This window comes from Rhipicephalus microplus, chromosome 2 (assembly GCF_043290135.1).
Source record: "Rhipicephalus microplus isolate Deutch F79 chromosome 2, USDA_Rmic, whole genome shotgun sequence".
NCBI lineage: Eukaryota > Metazoa > Arthropoda > Arachnida > Ixodida > Ixodidae > Rhipicephalus > Rhipicephalus microplus.
Window position 1 is genome coordinate 40,300,050 of NC_134701.1, and position 19,558 is coordinate 40,319,607.

The 19,558-nt window shown below is 44.4% G+C and overlaps 1 protein-coding gene across 4 annotated transcripts in view; it reads left to right on the top strand.

The window, feature by feature from the left end:
* The window catches only part of pps (protein partner of snf), a 385,339-nt gene that overhangs the window by 262,096 nt on the left and 103,685 nt on the right, over positions 1–19,558 (top strand). For all 4 annotated transcript variants that reach the window (XM_075886389.1, XM_075886390.1, XM_075886391.1 and 1 more), the window contains 3 exons: positions 11,350–11,529; positions 13,038–13,090; positions 19,283–19,504. In XM_075886389.1, coding sequence (XP_075742504.1) covers positions 11,350–11,529; positions 13,038–13,090; positions 19,283–19,504 — 455 coding nt within the window. The remainder of the gene's footprint in view (positions 1–11,349; positions 11,530–13,037; positions 13,091–19,282; positions 19,505–19,558) is intronic.

Genomic DNA, 19,558 nt, shown 5'->3' on the forward strand with positions numbered 1-19,558 from the left:
TGTCAAAGACACAGGCCTGTAGTTGTTTACACAGTCTTTAGCACCTCCTTTATGAATCGGTATGACCTTAGCACATTTCCAGTCATTAGGAACCTGTCCGTCTCGCAAAGACTTGTTAAATATATTAGTGAGATAATAAGAGCACCATTCAGCATACATTTTTAAAAAGACATTCGGAATGCCATCTAAGCCAGTTGATTTCTTTTCATCAAGGTTCAGAAGAAGGTTACAAATGTCTTCCTGTGTAATGACAATATCAGGGATTGGCGAGGCAGGACAACCTAGGCTGAATTCCGGCAGTATATTGTCATCGTCCGTAAAAACCGATTTGAAATAATCATTAAAACTACAGGCTAACTGATAACTATCGGTAACAGTGCCGGTTTCTTTATTTAAATACACAGTATTCGATTTTTCTTTCGATAAATATCGCCAAAATTTCTGCGTATGTGCTGTTTTAATAAACTGTGTTAAAGATTCATTCATGTATCGCTTCTTTGCGTCAGCCAGCTCAGCTCTGAACGACAAAAAGAGCGTCGTGACGTCAGCCGATCTGAGACTTTGTTTACTACTTTTTCATTTTGCCCGCATGCGCCTTAGTTGTCGTTTCATGTGAATAATTTTTCGCAAAACCCATGGATTCATTCTTTGAACCTTTTTTTTTTTTTTTTTTCGGTCAGGTGTGTAACGTTTTATTAGTGTGTGTACAGTTTCTTTAAACCTTTTCCACGCATCATCAATCGTTGAACTATCACATACAGCAGTGCGCTTAAAATCTTCACAATCAATGTCAAAAAAGTCCAGAATTGAAACATCATCAGCTCTAGAGTAATTGGGCACCAGTACAGACTTTGTGGCTTGCACTTCATGACGCATGCCCAATAGCTGAAGAATCACCATACTGTGATCTGAAATACCGTCCATCACTTCACAAGTGTACTTTTGTTCAGCCAGTGATGGACTCAAAAATACAAGATCAAGGAAAGAGCCACCCTTTTCGTGTACTCCTGTGCTCTCCTGTACAACTTGAACCATACTGAGCGAGAACACCCCATCTAGGAAAGCTCGGGATGGTAATACATCAACCTGACCCGCTTTATACTCCGCCCAGTTAATATGCGGAAGATTAAAATCACCGGCCATCACAATTTTTCTTTTTGAATTCTGAAATTCGCTATGTAAAAAGTAATTGAAAGCTAGCATGTAGTCTTCCGAAGAATCGGGAGGATGATACACTGCAATGAATGTGAACGAACTGCCGTATAAAGTCATGTCACATGCAATACATTCAATTTCAGGTGGCGAAGAACATTCTTTTACAGATAATCGCAACACCACCACCCCTATATCCGCGATCTCTGCGATAAGCTATATAGTTTGGAGGAAGAAACTCGCAGTTTTCAATGCATTCATTCAACCAAGTCTCAGTAACAATGAGTACATCTGGTTCATACTCGAGTAAAACACTTTCAATGGCTGAAATTTTATTCAAGACGCTGCGCGCGTTCAGATTAATAACCGTCACTGCATCAGGAGTAGTGCCCACGTTCCTGGATTTTCATGTGGTTTGAAGATTATCAGCAACTAAGCATGGCTTCCGTGAAACGGTGTTTTCGTCCCAGAAATATGCATCCCTGTTCACGTAAAGTTTGTCATGAACAAGGCGCACGCGCGCACCGTTTCGTTTTTCTTTTTTTGCACTCTCCGAAAGGCGCTTGCGACAATAAAGTACGCGCTTTGAAACGTCTTCACGCACCGAAACACCTTTTTCTTTCAATTTTGAACACTTCATCAAGATATCGCTGTTTTCTTTGGAGTTGTATAAGCGAAATATTGCAGGCATGGAGTAGTCTCGCCTTTTTCCAAGTCGATGTATGCGTTCTACACTGCACGGGCTTACACCGTTTATAGAACAAAACTTTTGGTTTACAGTTTCAAACAGTTCATCGACTGATTCATTTGGTCTCTCAGGAAGACCATAGACGATCAAATTATTTCTTCGTTGCAGATTTTCCAGATCGTCGACCCTCCGGGAAAGCACAGCCACATGCTCAGTTAAAGCAGAAACCGCTTCTTTAGTTTCGGTCAATTTTGGAAGGGATGACTCAATCATAGACAGTCGTTCTTCAAATTTTTTTATGACGCTGCCATTATCTTTTACTTCCTTCTGAAGCGCACGTGATCACATTTTATATCAGCAAGTGTCTTTGTCTGTTCTTTCAATGTTTGCAAAATTTGTTCAATTTTTTCTTCAAGTACAGCGGGACCGGGGTTTGTCTCAATATCAACTCTCCTAGCCAACTTCAGCAACACATACCAGGAATCACAAGATAGAGACAACAGTGTGTTGGGGGCACGGCACGACTATAGGAAATAGTTCATCGGTTCGAAAACATGAAAAGCACCGCCTCACCTGTAAACAAGCAAAGACGAGCGTATTTGAGGTCATGCTTTGGTGAGTGCCGTGCCCGCAACTGAGTTCGTGTGGATCCGAGGTGTTCCTTATGTACGGTTGAGGGGCGTGCACATCATCTTTGATTGGGCCACATAGTCACATCATGGCTCGTCGATGACGTAGGCTGCTGGCTCCAGGGGAACCGCATGAATGCGCCCGCTTGTTGAAAGATGTTTGACAGAGTAAAACACACTTGGCAAAGTCGTGCTGCTTGCAGAAATGATAATCGGAATCTGTAAACAAGCAAAGACGAGCGTATTTGAGGTCATGCTTTGGTGAGTGCCGTGCCCGCAACTGAGTCCGTGTGGATCTGAGGTGTTCTTTATGTGCGGTTGAGGGGCGTGCACATCCATCTTTGATTGGGCCACGTAGTCACAGCATGGCTCGTCGATGACGTAGGCTGCTGGCTCCAGGGGAACCGCATGAATGCGTCCGCTTGTTGAAAGATGTTCGACGGAGTAAAACACACTTGTCAAAGTCGTGCTGCTTGCAGAAATGATAATCGGAATCTGTAAACAAGCAAAGACGAGCATATTTGAGGTCATGCTTTGGTGAGTGCCGTGCCCGCAACTCAGTATTATGTATTCAGTATTCAGTATTATGTGCAGTCTACAAATCGAAACAGCATGTCGTAGTTGTCTGGCTGCCAGGACACCTTGAGATTCAAGCGGCAGACGCATGGTGCGAATTCAGATGTGATTTGCCGTACGGCTGTTTGTGCCAACAGCCGCATTCGACAGGCGTCCAACAGCATGATGCGATGATTCGCACGCCGCGCGTGCATCCAATTTGCTGAATGTAGCCGCGCCGGTTTCGCGGCCGCAGTCAATGGCAACGCGGGAGCATGACGAGGGGTGCCACATGTGGGCGCCGTCGCAATTTTTTGCCTCGCCGCTCCGATTTCCCTTGTATTTTTGGATATCGCGTTGCCAGTGGCATCAAAAACATTGGATAGACTGTTTCTGATGTGAAATAACTCATGATTGAATAAAGTAATGCTTGAACTGTGCTCTCTCTGCAAAGCAACCCCGGTTTCCGAACCAACGACGAGATGTCGAGTCATGATGGAAGCCCATTTCACAGGTAAACAAATAGTGGTACTGGCGATCTCGGCGAACCGCCTCGCTTTGCTCCCACCTTCGCTTTTTACATCGAGGCCATCTATTAAACTAGGTGCACGGGTGAAAGCGGTATATAAGTGTATGAGTTTTTATCGTGTGGGTAAAAAGACGCGCTCGACCATGAGCTCACGTTGGAAAAAGAGCGGCGCTATTGAAAATGTCGGCTTTGCTAGGCCTTCGCTCGAAGTCGATAATGAATTTGGGCTGTATCGATGTTTGTCGCTTGCGAAGGCGTAGCTATGTTGCTTCTTCACCAAGGCGTAGCTATGCGTGAGCTTCTTTATTTTGCTCTTAATAAAGAGGACACGATGTCTTCCGAGCGTGCAAGCTGAGGGGCCGTATGTGGGTGGAGCGTGAGTGCTGGTGGCTGTTTGCTCCATGTGTCGTGAACCGTCGTACGCTATCGGATACCAAATTGCACCATGTGTCTCCCGCTTTAAGGTAATGTGATGGCTGACCAACTAGCTGCATCCGCTCGGGAAAGCGCTCCCAATACATCAATAGCTATCCCTGCGCTTGATTTAAAACCTTTTCTTAGACAAAAAGTCGCAGCATATCCACGGAATGAAGTGATGCGAAGCGTCTGTCTGTCAGTTTCTATGTCCGTCTGTCAGTTTCTCTGTCCGTTCATTCGTTTGTCCATCTGTCTGTTTGTGTGTCAGGTTATGTCCGACGCACACAAAGTTAGACTAAGAGAAGCTTTGCCCCTAAGAATTGGAGCTTATTGGCAGAACACATGGGATAGGCAAACAGAAAATCAACTGCACATTAATAAATCGCTACTTGGTCATTGGCCACCAGTATCAAAATCAAACTACACGGAAGTTTCACTCACAAGGTTAAAGATAGGACACGTATATACGAATCATTCACACCTTCTATCTGGTAATGATCCACCTGTGTGTGGGATATGTGGTGAAGCACTAACAGTGCTTCACATTTTAATCTAATGCAATGAACTAGACACGCTGAGAAGAAGACATCACTTTTTATTACCCTACTGACAACAGATACTACTTCGACCATTTTTCACACATAAATTATTGTTGGTCTTAATTTTCATGTCATATATCCAAGCATTCGGTCGCATAATCCCTCAAAGAGAGGTTGCTGCTGCGGTGGCTGCATTGTTCATAGCACCTGCCTTGAGGACCTTGGACGCAAGGTCGTTTTTGAGGCAAATGTTCTAATGCTATATATTTGCAACATGCCTTTAGGATCACGACCTTTCGCCATCCTTTCTCACTACACCCGTTTCACATCACTCTCATGGATTTAATACTCCTTTGTTGTTATCCGCATTAGCATGAGAAATTCATGGGCTCCTGTACAGCCATGTACCATATTATTGTCCACATCTCTTGTCAACTGAAATGGCGCTCTTTGGCCATCAAATAGCCCTCTGCGCCATAAAGCACCACAATCATCAGAATCACTAGAAATTATTATTCCGCAACATGAAGCACATCTTTTTAGGCACATGTGAGCATTATAAAGCAAACAATACTTTTTGTTCATTTTTCATAATTAAAATTTTCATTAAAAGTATGCTTTGCACAAACACTCCTAACTAAAAATCCGCTCGTTCAAAAAATTTTCATTTTTTGTAGGCACATACAGTACAGTGAAATCTCGTAAAGCTACAACTGTTCGCATACGAAAAAATACCAGAAATATGTTTTCAGAAAATAAAAAAAAAAAAGATTTGAAACAGCTGCAGTGCTGACACGAAATAGTTGAGAGAGCTAAAGTTCTCTATATTTGTAACCAGTTGCATTGTGAACCATTCTATTATGTGCCTTTTCTCCAGCAGCAACTCAATTTTTTTTTTCGGGTGCGTTCTTTAGCATCATTGACATGATGGGGTGCTTTCGCGCTACAGTGGTGACTGTTTGTAAGGAATGCTTTTCTAATGTGTGGGGGTGCTAACACCCCCCGAAATGTTGTTTGGGCCTCATGGCGTACGAGTCGTGCGCATAAGCCGCATCCAGGGGTCACAACTATCAAGCGATAGGAGGCGTGCTCGCCATATCGAGATCCCACAAGTGTTGTGTCCAGGCTCGATCCCAATTTATTTTTATCAAATGTGCTTCTGTTGCCATTATTGAAACAACACACATCATGAAACAAAGCAAATTTCATACCTTACAGGCTCACATACGTGTCCTTTGAGCATGAACAACACATGCACCATTTTATGCGTTCACCTAGTGAGAAGTTTATGACATTTATGATTAAAACTGATGTGTTGACAATGCTTTTAGAGCATTATGACATGTTCACACTAGATATGATTGATAATATCCCACAAAATGCTACGTGCTTGATTAATAGAGATGACCTGATAAACTTGGCGGAGTGCTAGATGCAAGACAACTCTATAAGCTACAGTGATGCTAGCTGCGCCAATTGCACCAAACATCGCCAAAGTGCTGTGGCTGCTACATCGTGCTACATTTTGCCAAAATTTGGTGAGTCTGTGCCAAACCTGCGCCAGAGGGCATTTTCAAACTTTCTTAATAGCTCAGGAGCAAGCAAGGAGGTTTTCGCTCTCCGGTGAATGCGAGTGAATTGCGTGCCAGACTTTGCTTTCACAGACAAGTGCAATGCATCACCCTGTAATACTTGCACGAAGTACAGGTGAAATGCAAAAAAAAAAACGTACATTAGATAATACCGTAATTAGTCGTATCTAACGCGCACCTTTTTTCCGGTTAAGCGAGTTCATAAATCGCGTGCGCGTTAGAATCGAGTGCGAAAAAAAATGAATGCGGTCATTGTATTGCCATCGGCATTTCCAAAATGGCCGCCCCCAACGTGCGTCCGCATGGCGCGTCGGCCATTTCTGCCTATGTGTTTCCCATGTGCGGCACTTCGTACGTGTGCTGAGGAGTTCATCATCATGTAGTGCATTAGCATCGACGGCATGGAAGGGCCGACTCCAAAAACTCGACGAGTGCACCACGATGCTGCTTTTAAAAGAAAAGTCATCGCGTGTGCAGAAACGGATGAAGATCGGGCCGCATCGCGGTAGTTCAGAAATCCCAAAATGTGCGTGCGGGATGGGCGGAAACAAAAGCAGAATATTGTCGACCGCAAAGATTCACGCAAAGGCTTCAGTGGACCGCAGCAGGGTCGGTTTCCGCAAATTGAAGAGCTGCTCGGCCCACATTGTGACAGCCAAGTAACACACGCACGTTTTGCAAGGCTGATGCCACATCTTTTGCGGGTGGTGAATCAGACGCGCACATTTAGACTTCATCTTCACCTCACTGCACATGAATGACTGCCACGACAATAGTCGAGAGTGGTCGCCCTCAGGCGATATGCTTGGTGCACCCGAGCGACTGAAGAAGTATACGCCGAATTGCTGCTTCGCGCTGCCGAAATGGTGGAATGCGAAGCTCTGCGGCTTCGGTGCACTTCAAACGCTGCAAAATCAGAAGCATCATCATTGAATCATGAGTGTACATGATTTGGTGCAGCCAGTGTGGTGTCGAGAACACTTTACATATGAAAGGAAACGACCGTTTCCTCCAACTCTCCCGTCTTCTGTGGAGGCCAAACTGATTTAGCGAACATGGGCACACTTCCTTTGAATTCGGAGCTGCTAATCTGGATCAATGTATGGAAACATATGAAATTTTTTACGCTAAATGTTTTTGTTTGATTTTTTAATCTTTTTATTCATAACATTATAATAATGAAAGCCCCCACTTATGCCTCATAGGTTCAAACCGGCATATTTAAGAGTCAAATCGGTTTCCAGTTGTGGCAGAGCCCTAAAGGCAACCTTGACGCAATAACAGAGTGTGATGCGGTGAAGCATATAAGAACTACGTAGGGGCAATTGTATTGGTGCAGTGCATATTCATCTAGGAATCGACCTTTTCTCAAGTCAATGCATTTGCTACCATAGCAAAGTCTGAAGAACAACTTTGCTGCAATGCAATAGTGTAATGTGGTGAAGCATATTAAAAACCTGAAGGGGCTACTGTCAATTGGACATTGACTGTATCTGTCTTAGGAAGTCTGAATAGTCATATAATAATATGGGTGGTTGAACATTTTATATCAGGGGTTTGAAACCACAATATGATTATTAGAGACGCCTAGTCAAAGGCTCCAGAAATTTCGACCACCTGGGCTCTTCAACGTGCACCTAAATTGAATTACACAGGCCTCCATCGAAAATGCAGTCGCTGTAGCCAAGATTTCATCCCACGTCCTTCGGTTTAGCAGTTTAGTGTCATAACCACTGGACCACTGCAGCAGGGTAGTACGAACAGTCAAAATTCCTGTGCAAATCAAATTGAATATCAAATACAATTTGAAAATATTTAAATTTTCGAATATTCGCACACCCCTAATGCTAATGTATTAAAGCTGCTGTCTGGATGAGTTGTGAAGCACACACAGCTTTGATATTGCATTCTCATCGATTCGTGGCAGCACAATAAGGTTCACTGACCATTCAGCGCCGGAAGAAAAAGCTCTCTCTTTCTCCCCCCCTTCCCCAATCTGAAAGCTCTGTCAGTGTGAGCAGCTATGTCGCCCTGTGGCCTGTTTTTATGGAGATGCTAGCAGGTGATTGCGCTGCAATGCCCAACAAAATATGACGAATTCTCCCAGTGTTGCCAGAGCACTGAGCATTATGTACATCCCTTATTGCACATGAAACTGAACACCTCATGACAATGACATCAAAAGGGTTTTGATGTGAACAACCAGTAACGACCTAATCATGAGTTTGTGCCTATGCACAGTCTCCTGCAGTGATCAATGCGGTGCTCACGTATGCACCTGATGCTGTTTATGGTTAGTGCATCACTGTTGTGTGTGCTGATGTGGCTAGCTGTATTTACAAACATACCTGATTGGGGCTCCAAGCTATTTGAAATTGAAACTGTAACTGGTGGTTGTGTGCTTGAGCAAGTTTTGCAGCTGTCATGAGAGGGGGGTCATTAGCTACTCAGTGCTACAGAAAAACGCCTTTCTGTGTCACTGCTGCACTAATACAGTCGAGCCCACATAACGGCCCCACTTAAAACAAACTTTCGCTTAAGGGGCCAGACTGGTCTTAGACATTTTTTGTTTATTTCTTCGGTGATCTCGGTAAAACTGCACAGGTTATGCAGTTTTTTCTGCTGATTTCAAATATTTACTTAGTTTTCCTGTAACTCACTTTGTTCCTGAGATAACTTAAGTTCACCCCCTATTGTTTAAGGCCACCATAGAAAAAAAAGTGCTTAATTCAAAGTGATATTTAGGATATGCCAACATAGACTAATGACTATAGATTGAAAGTATCGAGGAGGTTTTTTTTTTAGGCCTTTATTGGTTATTTTGCAGGAAAATGAACTATACATTTTCAAAAGCAGTTGGAATTGTGTTACAATTTTGATTAGTAATTAATTAAAAAGGCATGTGCTCTAAATTCTGCTCCCATACTTGCATTCTACACACATACAGGTTTCCACTGCAAAGAGAATTATTGTTGTACCTGCCCTAGCTGCAGAGATATTGAGGCCTCAAAATTGAATAGTCACAAATTTACTTTTTTGAGAAAAATGGAAAAAACTGAAAACACACAGTTTCTTCAAAAAGCAACAAATTATGGTGCGCATGTTTTGCAATCCTCATGAAGGCGCTCATAAAATGGTGGCAGAGCTTTAGACAAAGGTACCGGCAAATTATAAAGAAGCCTCAAAGTCGGTTCCCCATTTTTTTGCAGGTTCTGCATGTTAACAGCACCAAGAATCTGGACAGTTAAAATGACATTACAAAAAAATTACTACATCCTGGTGCGTGAAAATTTGCAGAGAGGTAGAAAAATACTTGTAGAAACCAAATATGTCAATTTTAAAAAGGAATTTTTTGTCACTTTTTGGTCCCAAAAAGCAGTCTGCCCACTTAAAATGAACAATATCTGCGTGACCGTGAAAATATACATTGGTTCAATGGCACAAAATCGCACTTAAAACGAATGTCTTCGAGCGCCGCTGATCGGTTGCAGCGAACGTAGTCGGCGCTCTGCCGACTTCCCGGGAAATCACTTTCGGCCACGGATCAGGCATCGACAAGAAGCCCATAGATTCTTATTGTTAAACGCCAACCCTGCCTCCGCGCCTCTCTAGTTGCCGCTCTCCCTGACCGCTTTTTGTTACGCACTCCTCCGTGCTTTGTCCCTTGGCTACTGTGAGCAACCCGCATCGCCAGGCGAGGCCCGTGTTTTCACACTGCCACTGATCTTTCAGAGACCGGTCGGCCATCTTCTCTGTTTTTGATCGCTCGTACTGCCGCTGGTGTCCCCGGCCTGGAGTGACCAGACCATTTGCCAACATCGTCGGCCACCAACTGTATCCGATCGTCTGCGTCTAGTGCACGCGCGTAAGCTACCCCACGGACTCTGATAATTTGCGATTTTAGGACTTGTTCTCGCTCACATAGCACTCAGCTCAGCATGCCCTCCGCACATGTGCAGAAGCGTGAAAACGGCTGTTAATTTGCGCGGAACGAATTGCGAAATATTGAAGTTGATGAGGCCACGCAAACCCGCCGGTGCAGGTTTCAAGTTCAAAAACTCTTTCTCAAGTTTACTTTGTGCTAGTTGTGTGTTTCGCAGACCTTTCAAGCAAGGTACACAACATGCCTCCTTCCCGTGTGTTTTGGTATTCAAGGTCGCCCTCCCGCCACATCCTCCCCTCTCTTCACTCTATCGCAACTCTCTGCCCTTCTCTCACAAATCTGCTTTCCTCTCTTGATGACAACCCCTTCGCCTGTCTCCACCGCTCCGCGATGCCAGCCATGCTGGCTCGAATTAGTTTCGTTTTCCGACGGGCCCAGAGCTGTTCCACACGTTCTGGCATGCATGTCGGGTGTGCGCGTCTTGCTCGCTCTTGGTGTGTGTGTGTTGTCAGGATGGCAGACGGGAGGACTTGCATGCTTTTTTCTGCTGCTCAATAAAACGTCGCAAGTGTGTGAGCACTTGACTTCAACGTAATCCGCGCGTTAGGTGCCGCGTTACAGAGCGCTTCTTCATAGCTGTTGACCACCTGGCAGCCAGCTTAGTGCATCGGGGCTCCCGGTGCTCAGCTGTGGAGATGGTGAATATTTCGTGGGCGGCGATGACAGCTACATGCGCGGGAAACTCTTTTCGCGAGGCCGACTTCATCGACGTCGGGCCCGATGCCGAGCCTGAAACTTCCGAATATGATCACTTCGGCAGCGATTTGTGGCAGCGCGTCGTCGACTCTGACCTGGGTGAGCGGGTGGGACATCTGTTGCGATGGTTTAATTACGGCTGATGGTGATGCCGACACTGCGGAACCGTGCACGGATTGGGGGATTGTGAATGAAGTACATGCCGAGAGCAATTTGGAGGAATCGGATTGCGAGAACGACGATACTTTGGAGCCAATGCCTCATGCAGCTTATGCCACGGGCCTCGGCGAACGAGCACCCTGTCGTTTTAAATGAACTCGAAACCACCCTTATCGCTTCTGCTCTTTGAAACACGTGCATCACGGACTTTTTGGGCAAAAAAGTTTGTGTTTTCACTAGTAACTTTTTTTCAAGCTGTGTTTCATTTACTACGAACTTCGGGATACAGCGAACGGATCCCGCGTCAGACTCAGGTTCGTTATAAGCGAACTCGATTGTATATTGTTGACATGGTGTCAGTGCATAGTTAATCTGAAATATGGGTGAACTGTAGGAGTTGCTGCATTTGTATGTACGTAATTAGTCCTTGACACTGTGCTTGCATTTCAGAAAGCTGAAGAGAAAGCAGTGGCCAATCAACCCGAGCCACCGGCTGCAGTGGCACGAGTAACGAGTGTTGTCGGCAGCACAACGGCGACCACCGAGGCAGTTGATAAATCAAGCAGGGACACAACAGACGCACACCGTTCACATCTCTTTGATCTCAACTGCAAAATCTGCACGGGGAAGGCAAGCCTATTTCTTCATTTTTTTGTGCTTGAAATTTTCATAGCCAAGCTAGATTTCGTTCACTGAAATTTTGGTAACAACAGTCTATGTCGTAATTTCTAGGAACCGCAAAATCATCTGAAAAAATGAAGTTGTGCTTTTTACCTTATTCAAGTGATCACGTTGTCATAACCATATCCAAAACAGCTGTGAAGGCATTTCAGCTCTTATGTTAGTGAAGTTTCGTTGGTAGAATATGGGAGTGTATAACGTATTTACTCAAATCTAGGCCAACCCTTAAAATGTAAGCTGACGCTTAAAAGTCCCAAGCCCAGGAAAAAAAAATGCCTCGAATGCAGGTTGACAGAAACAGTGTTTACAAAGAGAAAACATCTATTGAACATGAATATGAAACAAAGCAGTTGGTTCATGATGTAAATAGAGCAGACTCTCAGTAAACGGAACCTGAAGGTACTGGGAAAATATGTTGCATTTAACAGGAGTTCCGTTTACTGAGAGGTGAACATGGGTGCACATAAAAGTCCGAAACCAAGCATTAGAGAGACGATAGTTTCATTTAAGCAGAAGTTCCGTTTAACAGATTTCTGTTGACTAAGAGTCTACTGTAACTCTAGAAACACGGAGCCGCGAGTTCTGTTGTGTGTATTTCTTTGTCGCCATTTTTTTCACGCTGCTTCTAGTTATTTGCATCGTAAAGATGCCGCTCATTGTGAGTCGTTGTCGCTCCTTCCCTTGTCGCTGTCTTCAAACAGTGCAATCTTTGATGTCGTCAAGTGCATTAGATGTGACGTACTTCATAAAGAGTGCACATTCAAAATTTCAGGGTTGTCGTCCTACACTGCAGCCCCCCCCCCCCCCCCCCCAGCGACGCACACTTTTTTGTCCTTTCCCAAGTCTCGCCCGACTTGAACATAAGACGACTCCACGGCTAGGACAGCTTTGTTCTTATAAGCGGCACTATACTGACACCACCTGTATGGCACTATTGAGCTATGCCACACACAAACCATTCGAAGCACAACTTGAAATAACAAACGGCTGGCCTCAACACTCGCCACAAAGATCAAAATGGTGGCCTCGCATGTACGATACCGTGTAGGTGGCGCTTGTTGTACACCACTTTTGTAACAAAAAAAAAAATCGCACGTTTTTCGAAATTCTCGAATCTGAGCAAACACTGGAGTTGATGAGTTGATGCAAAAAAAAAAAAAAATTTAAAACTATTGGCCTAGATTGGAATACTAAAAGCCACCAACTACAGATGTCGTGATGTGCAGCGACAGAAAGAAGGGAATGCTGTGCCACAGCTGGTATTCCTAGTTGTGAATGTTGCTTACAGTAGCTGCAATTGCATGCCGCCTTTGAGGAGGCTTTTTTCTGTAGCAGGTTTTGAAGCATGTGAACAGTGCACCTGTTGAATGATGATAAATGGAAAAGGCCTTCTATTATGCATACCAGTTGATTCCAGGATGCTTTTAACGCCCTGCTCTTTTGTTGTCTTGCTTCAGATTGCCCCTCCCCCTGACGACAGGCTGACCCCTTCACCACCGCCATCACGACGGTAAGAACGGTGGAATTCATTCTTCGGAATTATTTTCTCTTGTTGATTTTCAGTCTAATGATATCTTCTACTTATGAAGACGTCAGCTCAGCATTCCTGCCTCTTTTACTCAGTTTGTGCCTTAGTTACTGTGATGACCTTTGCTGTCATAGGAACAGCTTGCAAAAGTAGCCAAGCCCTGAGTCTCAATGATACGAATGGAACTCTGCTTGTAAGAACACAATAAGCAAGGCGGTCCTTTAGTATCACATGAGGCCTTGCTATTACCATGAACAAAACTCATTGCGTTATGAAAGATCGGGCCCGACATAAAATTGCTAGCGAATGATTGGTCTTTCCGGATGCGGCCTTGTGAACTCAGTTGCTCAGGGGTGCAACAGCAGCACCACACTGTGCCATAATGCCCGACTAGTCACAACCATTTATCAATTGCTCAAATTTCAGCAAAGTAATTATGAGCATGTTTGTCAATGGTGGTTTGGACCAGGCTGTCAGAACGAAGTGTTTTTCGTTTCTGTTTTTAATATCACTTTATTACAAAAAGTTCTGTTCTGTTTCTGTTCTTCAACAAAAGAAGAAGAAAGTGTTCCATAATGGTTCTTATTTGTATGCAAGATTTGAAGTTAAAGTAACGATAGCGCTTCTCGTAAAATAGTGGGACAGGGGCAAAACACGTTTTTGTTTTTGTGTTGTTCAGAGGAGCACAAGTAACTGTGCCACAAATTCTTACCAAATAGTTCATACGGATACATTCATTTTCCCAAAAGGGAATTTCGATATTTTTCAAGCAGGCTCAATGCTTTGCGTCTACAGAGGAAGCATGACCAGGCGGCAAGGTCATAGAGTGATGGCGGGCTGGCTCTCTGAGAAGCAAGATCGTTGTTATGATAAAATAAACTGCAGTGCCGAATCGTAACCGACACTCGAAAGTTCCCTCGTGTTAACATAAACATCCCTCGTTCCCACTTACAAATTGACAGCTTGTGGGGCAGAACCAGTTACGATGCTTTCCTTTTCGACTCCTGTTTACACTCCCACAAAGCTTATGTGCAGTCACCCTAGATCAAAGACCGGTTATAATGTGGTTGCCAAAAATCTTTTCTGACAAACGTGGTAGTGAGTGTGCTTCTGAAAGGAAGTACGCTGGGTACGTCAATGGGTAGCGAGCGACAAAGTCATTACAAAGACAGTGGTGGAAAACGTGCGCAAACCTGTGGGAACTGGAGATTACTGTGCCATACGGCTCCAAAAGGCTTCTTTTTGTCTAATTTGTGCCATTTCTGCACCATAAGGTGGTTGTGAAACAGAGTGTAATGATGACAGCATGCATCATGAGCGGATATTACGTGATGGTCGCTACTTTATACGCTGGCGCTGTTGCATTGCATTGCATTTGTGCTGCTGCAAAAGCACGGAATAGGCCAATGGATTATTCTGACTTCTGTGCGATTACAATGGTGCCTTTTCTGGTAACCATTGGCAGAGAACAGGCGTGATGTGGCAACTACCGAAAAGCGCACCAGTATGACATACCGTCGACAAAAAGCGTACTGCATGTTTTTAATAGCTGCCGACTAGCTGAGAGTGCTGAAGCGCCGATTGCTACTGCCTGAATCGTTGTGCTGGACCGTTTTGAGCGTGCACCACTTTACAGAAATGTAAGCAGCTTCCTGTTGCGGAGTTGGGTGTTATGGATCGCGGATACCGAGACAGCAAGCGTTGCACACGCTTTCATGAGAAGGCGGCAATCCAAACGCACCTTCGTCTGCTGCCAGGACTGCTAGAGCATCGCTTGCAGAAAGCTCGCAGAGTCGCATTAAGGCAACAGGCTTCTGTTTACATCAGCGCAATCTGCAGCAGAGTGGGCGCAAGGGGCTCGGCACGGTGTGTACGCCAAGTAGGCTAAGCGCTGCACGCAACTAGGCAGTAAACCATCAGCCCGCTGCGAGCATACGGAGTCTAAAAAAACTGTGCCCGTTTTCACTAGGTAGCGTATCGCGGCACACATTTATGAGGGACAGCCGGTTATGTCCGTTTCGTCGCCATCTCAGACTCTGACTGGTATACCGGATTCTGCAGTTTTGAAATGCTCTTCGGTGTCGCCACCGCATGCCATCCAACGGTCGTGTGAGAATGCCAATAACTTTCAACCTTGGCGAAAAGAAACAAAATGGCTTTGTGGTGGGCACTTGAGGCAATAACTGCTGTGGCACTGTATTTATTCCTTCTTTAGCGGCTATGGCACATGTAGAAAAATGCAAATTGGTACTTTGTGCGTGCAAAGAACACAAAGCCAGCTCCATAGTCGCATTATAGGGAGGGCGGTGCAAAGTCAGCCCCACACATTGACATGATAGGCTGGTGGAGCTACAACAAACCTTTGCCCCCCCACCCTTCCCCCCTTGAATGGGAAGCCTGCACATGCTTATGTACTTAGTGGGTAATGCACGCTACGTTTAGCACATAGTTAGCCATGTTCCCATCAGGTTCTCTGCATGTGTGTACGTATTGAAAGGTTTTGCTGTAACGTTCTTTGAATGTGTGTGTGTGTGTGCCTGTGTGTGTGTGTGTGCACGCGCGCTGCTGTGCACTACATGCTGCTAGCTTTTTGGTACAATATCCTTCACTGCTTTATGTCACCGCTTCTGTACCTATTCATAATTTTGTTTATTGTTTGTGTTTAATTTGTGGGCTTGCTGCTTTTGTATAAATTATGTCAACTTGTGGAACAATGAACTGAATTAAAATAAATTTTCCTCTGTTTGTGTTATAAAAAGCCCATGCGTGCTCCAAACACAGAGGTAGCTGCTCCAAAATCAGATTTTGCCTGCTTCAGTGACGGCTCTGAAATGCTGGAAGGCATTCCCACCACCGCAGAGGAGGAGGGGACGTGGAGTGAATGACCGAAGGGTGTGGTAGAAAAAGAAAATGGATCATGGCATGCTGCACAAGCTCACTGAGTCAGGAGGGAGGTTGATTAGGCAACGGATAAGCCTTTGCACCGGCACGGCTACCAGGCTACCACTGTGGCCACCTGCCGGCTTACCGGTCGCTTGCGGGGAAGGATACATATCGTTAAATGAAAACGAGGGCGGCACATGTAGTGCTCAAATAGTGGTTCGCGACTCTATTGCATTGTCTTAAATAGGGTGCATTCCCAAGAAATCGAATGGTTGGCATCTTTCAACACGTGAAATTCTGGACGTGATTCGACATGGTTTCTGTGTAATGCGCATAATCGAAGCGGTCTGCTAGTCAGCGAATTTTCATGATGGTGCTTTCATTTGTTAGAATCCCTTTCCCCCTTTCGCGTTCATTTCATTGGCAACGCATGTCTTTGGACGTTAAATTCTTTCAACATTCAGTAATTTAAATGTTGACAAGCACGCATCGCACGTTTCGATTCTTGGACACGCAAAGCTGCATGCTCAACACGTTTTGCACCAGTGCGGCCCTTGAAAAAGGTTTCTTCGGTTATAGTGCGGTACCGCTTATAGTGTGGATATTCGCGACTCCCGCGACATACGTTATAAGTGATCTATACCTAAATACAAAAACATTCAAAACAACGAAAATTCAGAATGAACATTTTGTAGATAAATGACTCAGGAACAGTATAAAAATAACCAATGTTGTACAAATGTTTCTCTTCACATAGACAAAGAAAATCAAAACCGAGGTGTTGCTTCATTGCTCGTGCCATGCGGTAAAGCATTGCATTGTTTTTCGGGAAACACAAGTGTACTCGTACACTTTTCTCAGTCATTTCTCATTACCTTGCAATAAGAGTCTCTACGTATCCTTATATAGATAAAAACCCGTGATGTGAATAATCCCTATATAAATGAGATGTCCAATGAACTTTGCTATTTCATTTAGCGTCACCTCTTTCCATGAGCCACCTCACTCGCATAGGTTGGCTTTCCAATATATGCATTCAAGCATATTCCTTTGCATCTTTGTGCGTATCATAATAAAAAAAAGGACAATATCACGAGCAGTTCTAAAATGTTTCGCACTGCCCCACAGTCAGGGCCAAGATGTACTCCAGGAGCCTTCTTGCCATTAGGAGAAGCTCTGCAGCCAGTGCCACTACATCGCGACCTAGTGAAGTATCAACCACGCACGTAACCTGAGTAACTATAAGATTATGCACAAAGGTCAGAAGCTATATGCACTTGCGATGGAGGTGATAACTTGAGGATGTAAACAAAGCAAACCCATGAACGGCTACGTATGTCTCAGGCTGACGCAAAACATCGTCTCCATAAAACTTGAAGCTGAGGTGCTGTCATCCAAGAAATCTCAGCTCATTCTCACTCAATTCAGGTGTTGCAAAACAGTTTCAAGCAGCGCATGTGTTTTGCAGCGCTGGTGCGCACTAATGCACGCGTCACAACCGCGTAATAACAGCAACTAGTGACACTAGATGTGACCCTGTGCTTGATATAACGATACAAGCAAAACCAAAGTGGCTGGGAACTGGCTGTGAGAGCCACCTGCACACTTTATACATGCAGCAGACCTTGAGAAATACTTTTTTTTTTAATTAATCTTTTCTGACTTCTAGCAACAGCTCTCTATTGATTAGCTGGCATGAATGTCTGACAATTATTACTGCTCAACTCAGTCACATTGCAGAGCTAACACATCAATCCTATATTTGGCTTGCAGAGTTTCTTTTCATTGCAGAACTTCGATGTTACTGTAGCATAATCACGAGGGGTGCACTTCTGTCAAGTTCGCCAACCTAGTGCATTTTTCCAACTACACACGCCCATTGGATCGTGCAAAAGTCTGTGAAAAAATTGCTATGTTGTCCAAGTCGGAAAATGCAAAAAAGTTCAAAAAGTTGAGTGGCTGAACTAACTACTAGAAACTGCGGGGCACGCGAGAAATAAATTTAACATGCCAAAATTTATGACCGAAAAGCGTCGACCACCGGTGATCGATTTGAATAGGCGTGGTAACATTAGAGTTAATTATGTGAAAGGTGCGAATATCCTTTTTGAAACTTGATAACACCTGTATAATTATTCTAAACCTAAAGTGAACAATTAGTTTGAGCTGAGGATTCTAAGCATTCTCACATCAGTTTTTCTTGTTTATTAAAATGTCTTACATTTACTTTCTTGATAGTTATTTTCATTCAACAGTTAATGTACAGTTAATGTACAGCAATATGAGCCAGTAATGGTTGAGAACAATAAATATTTAATGGCATAAAATGTTCAAAACCAAAAACACCATATTGTCATGGCATAAAACTAATAGTGTGCAGCTTATTATAAAATGCAACTTTTTTTTTCTAATCGCACCTCCCCTTAACCTTTTCATTGTGTGTGTGTGTGTGTGTGTGTGTGTGTGTGTGTGTGTGTGTGAGAGAGAGAGAGAGAGAGAGAGAGAATCTTGCATCCACTTTGGATGGAGGTGAGGGTCTCAAAATAGCAAAAGAAAAAACAATAAGAATCGGTTGTCAGAAATTATGATGTCTATGCAGCAAGTACCGTTTGGTGACCTTCGCTCTCGCTGTGTGCTTATCAGCTGCGATGTGGCTACACTGGCACCGCTCATGAACCCCTGTGGCACACAGATAAGACGGGAGAGGTGGGGTGCACAGATAGAAAAGCAATAAGCACAGGGCAATGGGCGAGGGGGGAGGGAGCGAGCCGAGGTGGTTGAGGAGGGTCGGCAAAGTAATAAAAACTGGAAGAGATCCAACGGGTGAGGAGGTGCCACGTGTCGGTTAGCCGGACTACAGGGGATGAATGTAGGGGGTGCGTTTATTATGCGAGGGGGAAAAAATTTAACTTTTGATGACTGAGGTTGGGGGTGCGTTTATTGTGCGATTGCGTTCATTGCGCGAGTAAATGCGATATGCTGTGGTGAAATAGTATGTTATAGCAGAATAGCTTTACAGGTTCAACAGATAAATTACAAGCTTTTATAGGCTCTTTCTTACAGTCTCATTAGATTTTCTCAAAGCTGAAATGCGATCTACACCTTGCCAGATGCAATGTAACTGACTAATTGTGCCAGCTACAATCACTGTGAATGAAGTTTCATGGCAAGAGAAGTCTAACACTTATCTTTTTCACAGTTATTTTCAGAGGTGAAAACAAATGTCTGAGATCAGTGGTGAGGCTTATACTTTTTAATCTACAATGAGTGCTGACATGCTTCTAAACACAGTTCATCGACTGCGAGCGTGCCTGCACAACCCAGTGGAAGCCTTCCAACACCGGCAGATGAGCTGTCGTCATCGTCCACATCGTCTTCGTCGTCTCCTCCGCCTCCTCCGCCTGTGCGCGGCCGAAGTGGCACGCCCCCACCATCAACCGAACAGACCAAGGGGCTAAGGAGGCCGCAGGAGGATTTTTCAGACCTTGAGCCGAGTTCGACCGTTTCACTCGGGTATGACAGGCTTGCAGACAACTATGACCATTCAGTGGTATCTGCTGGTGTCAC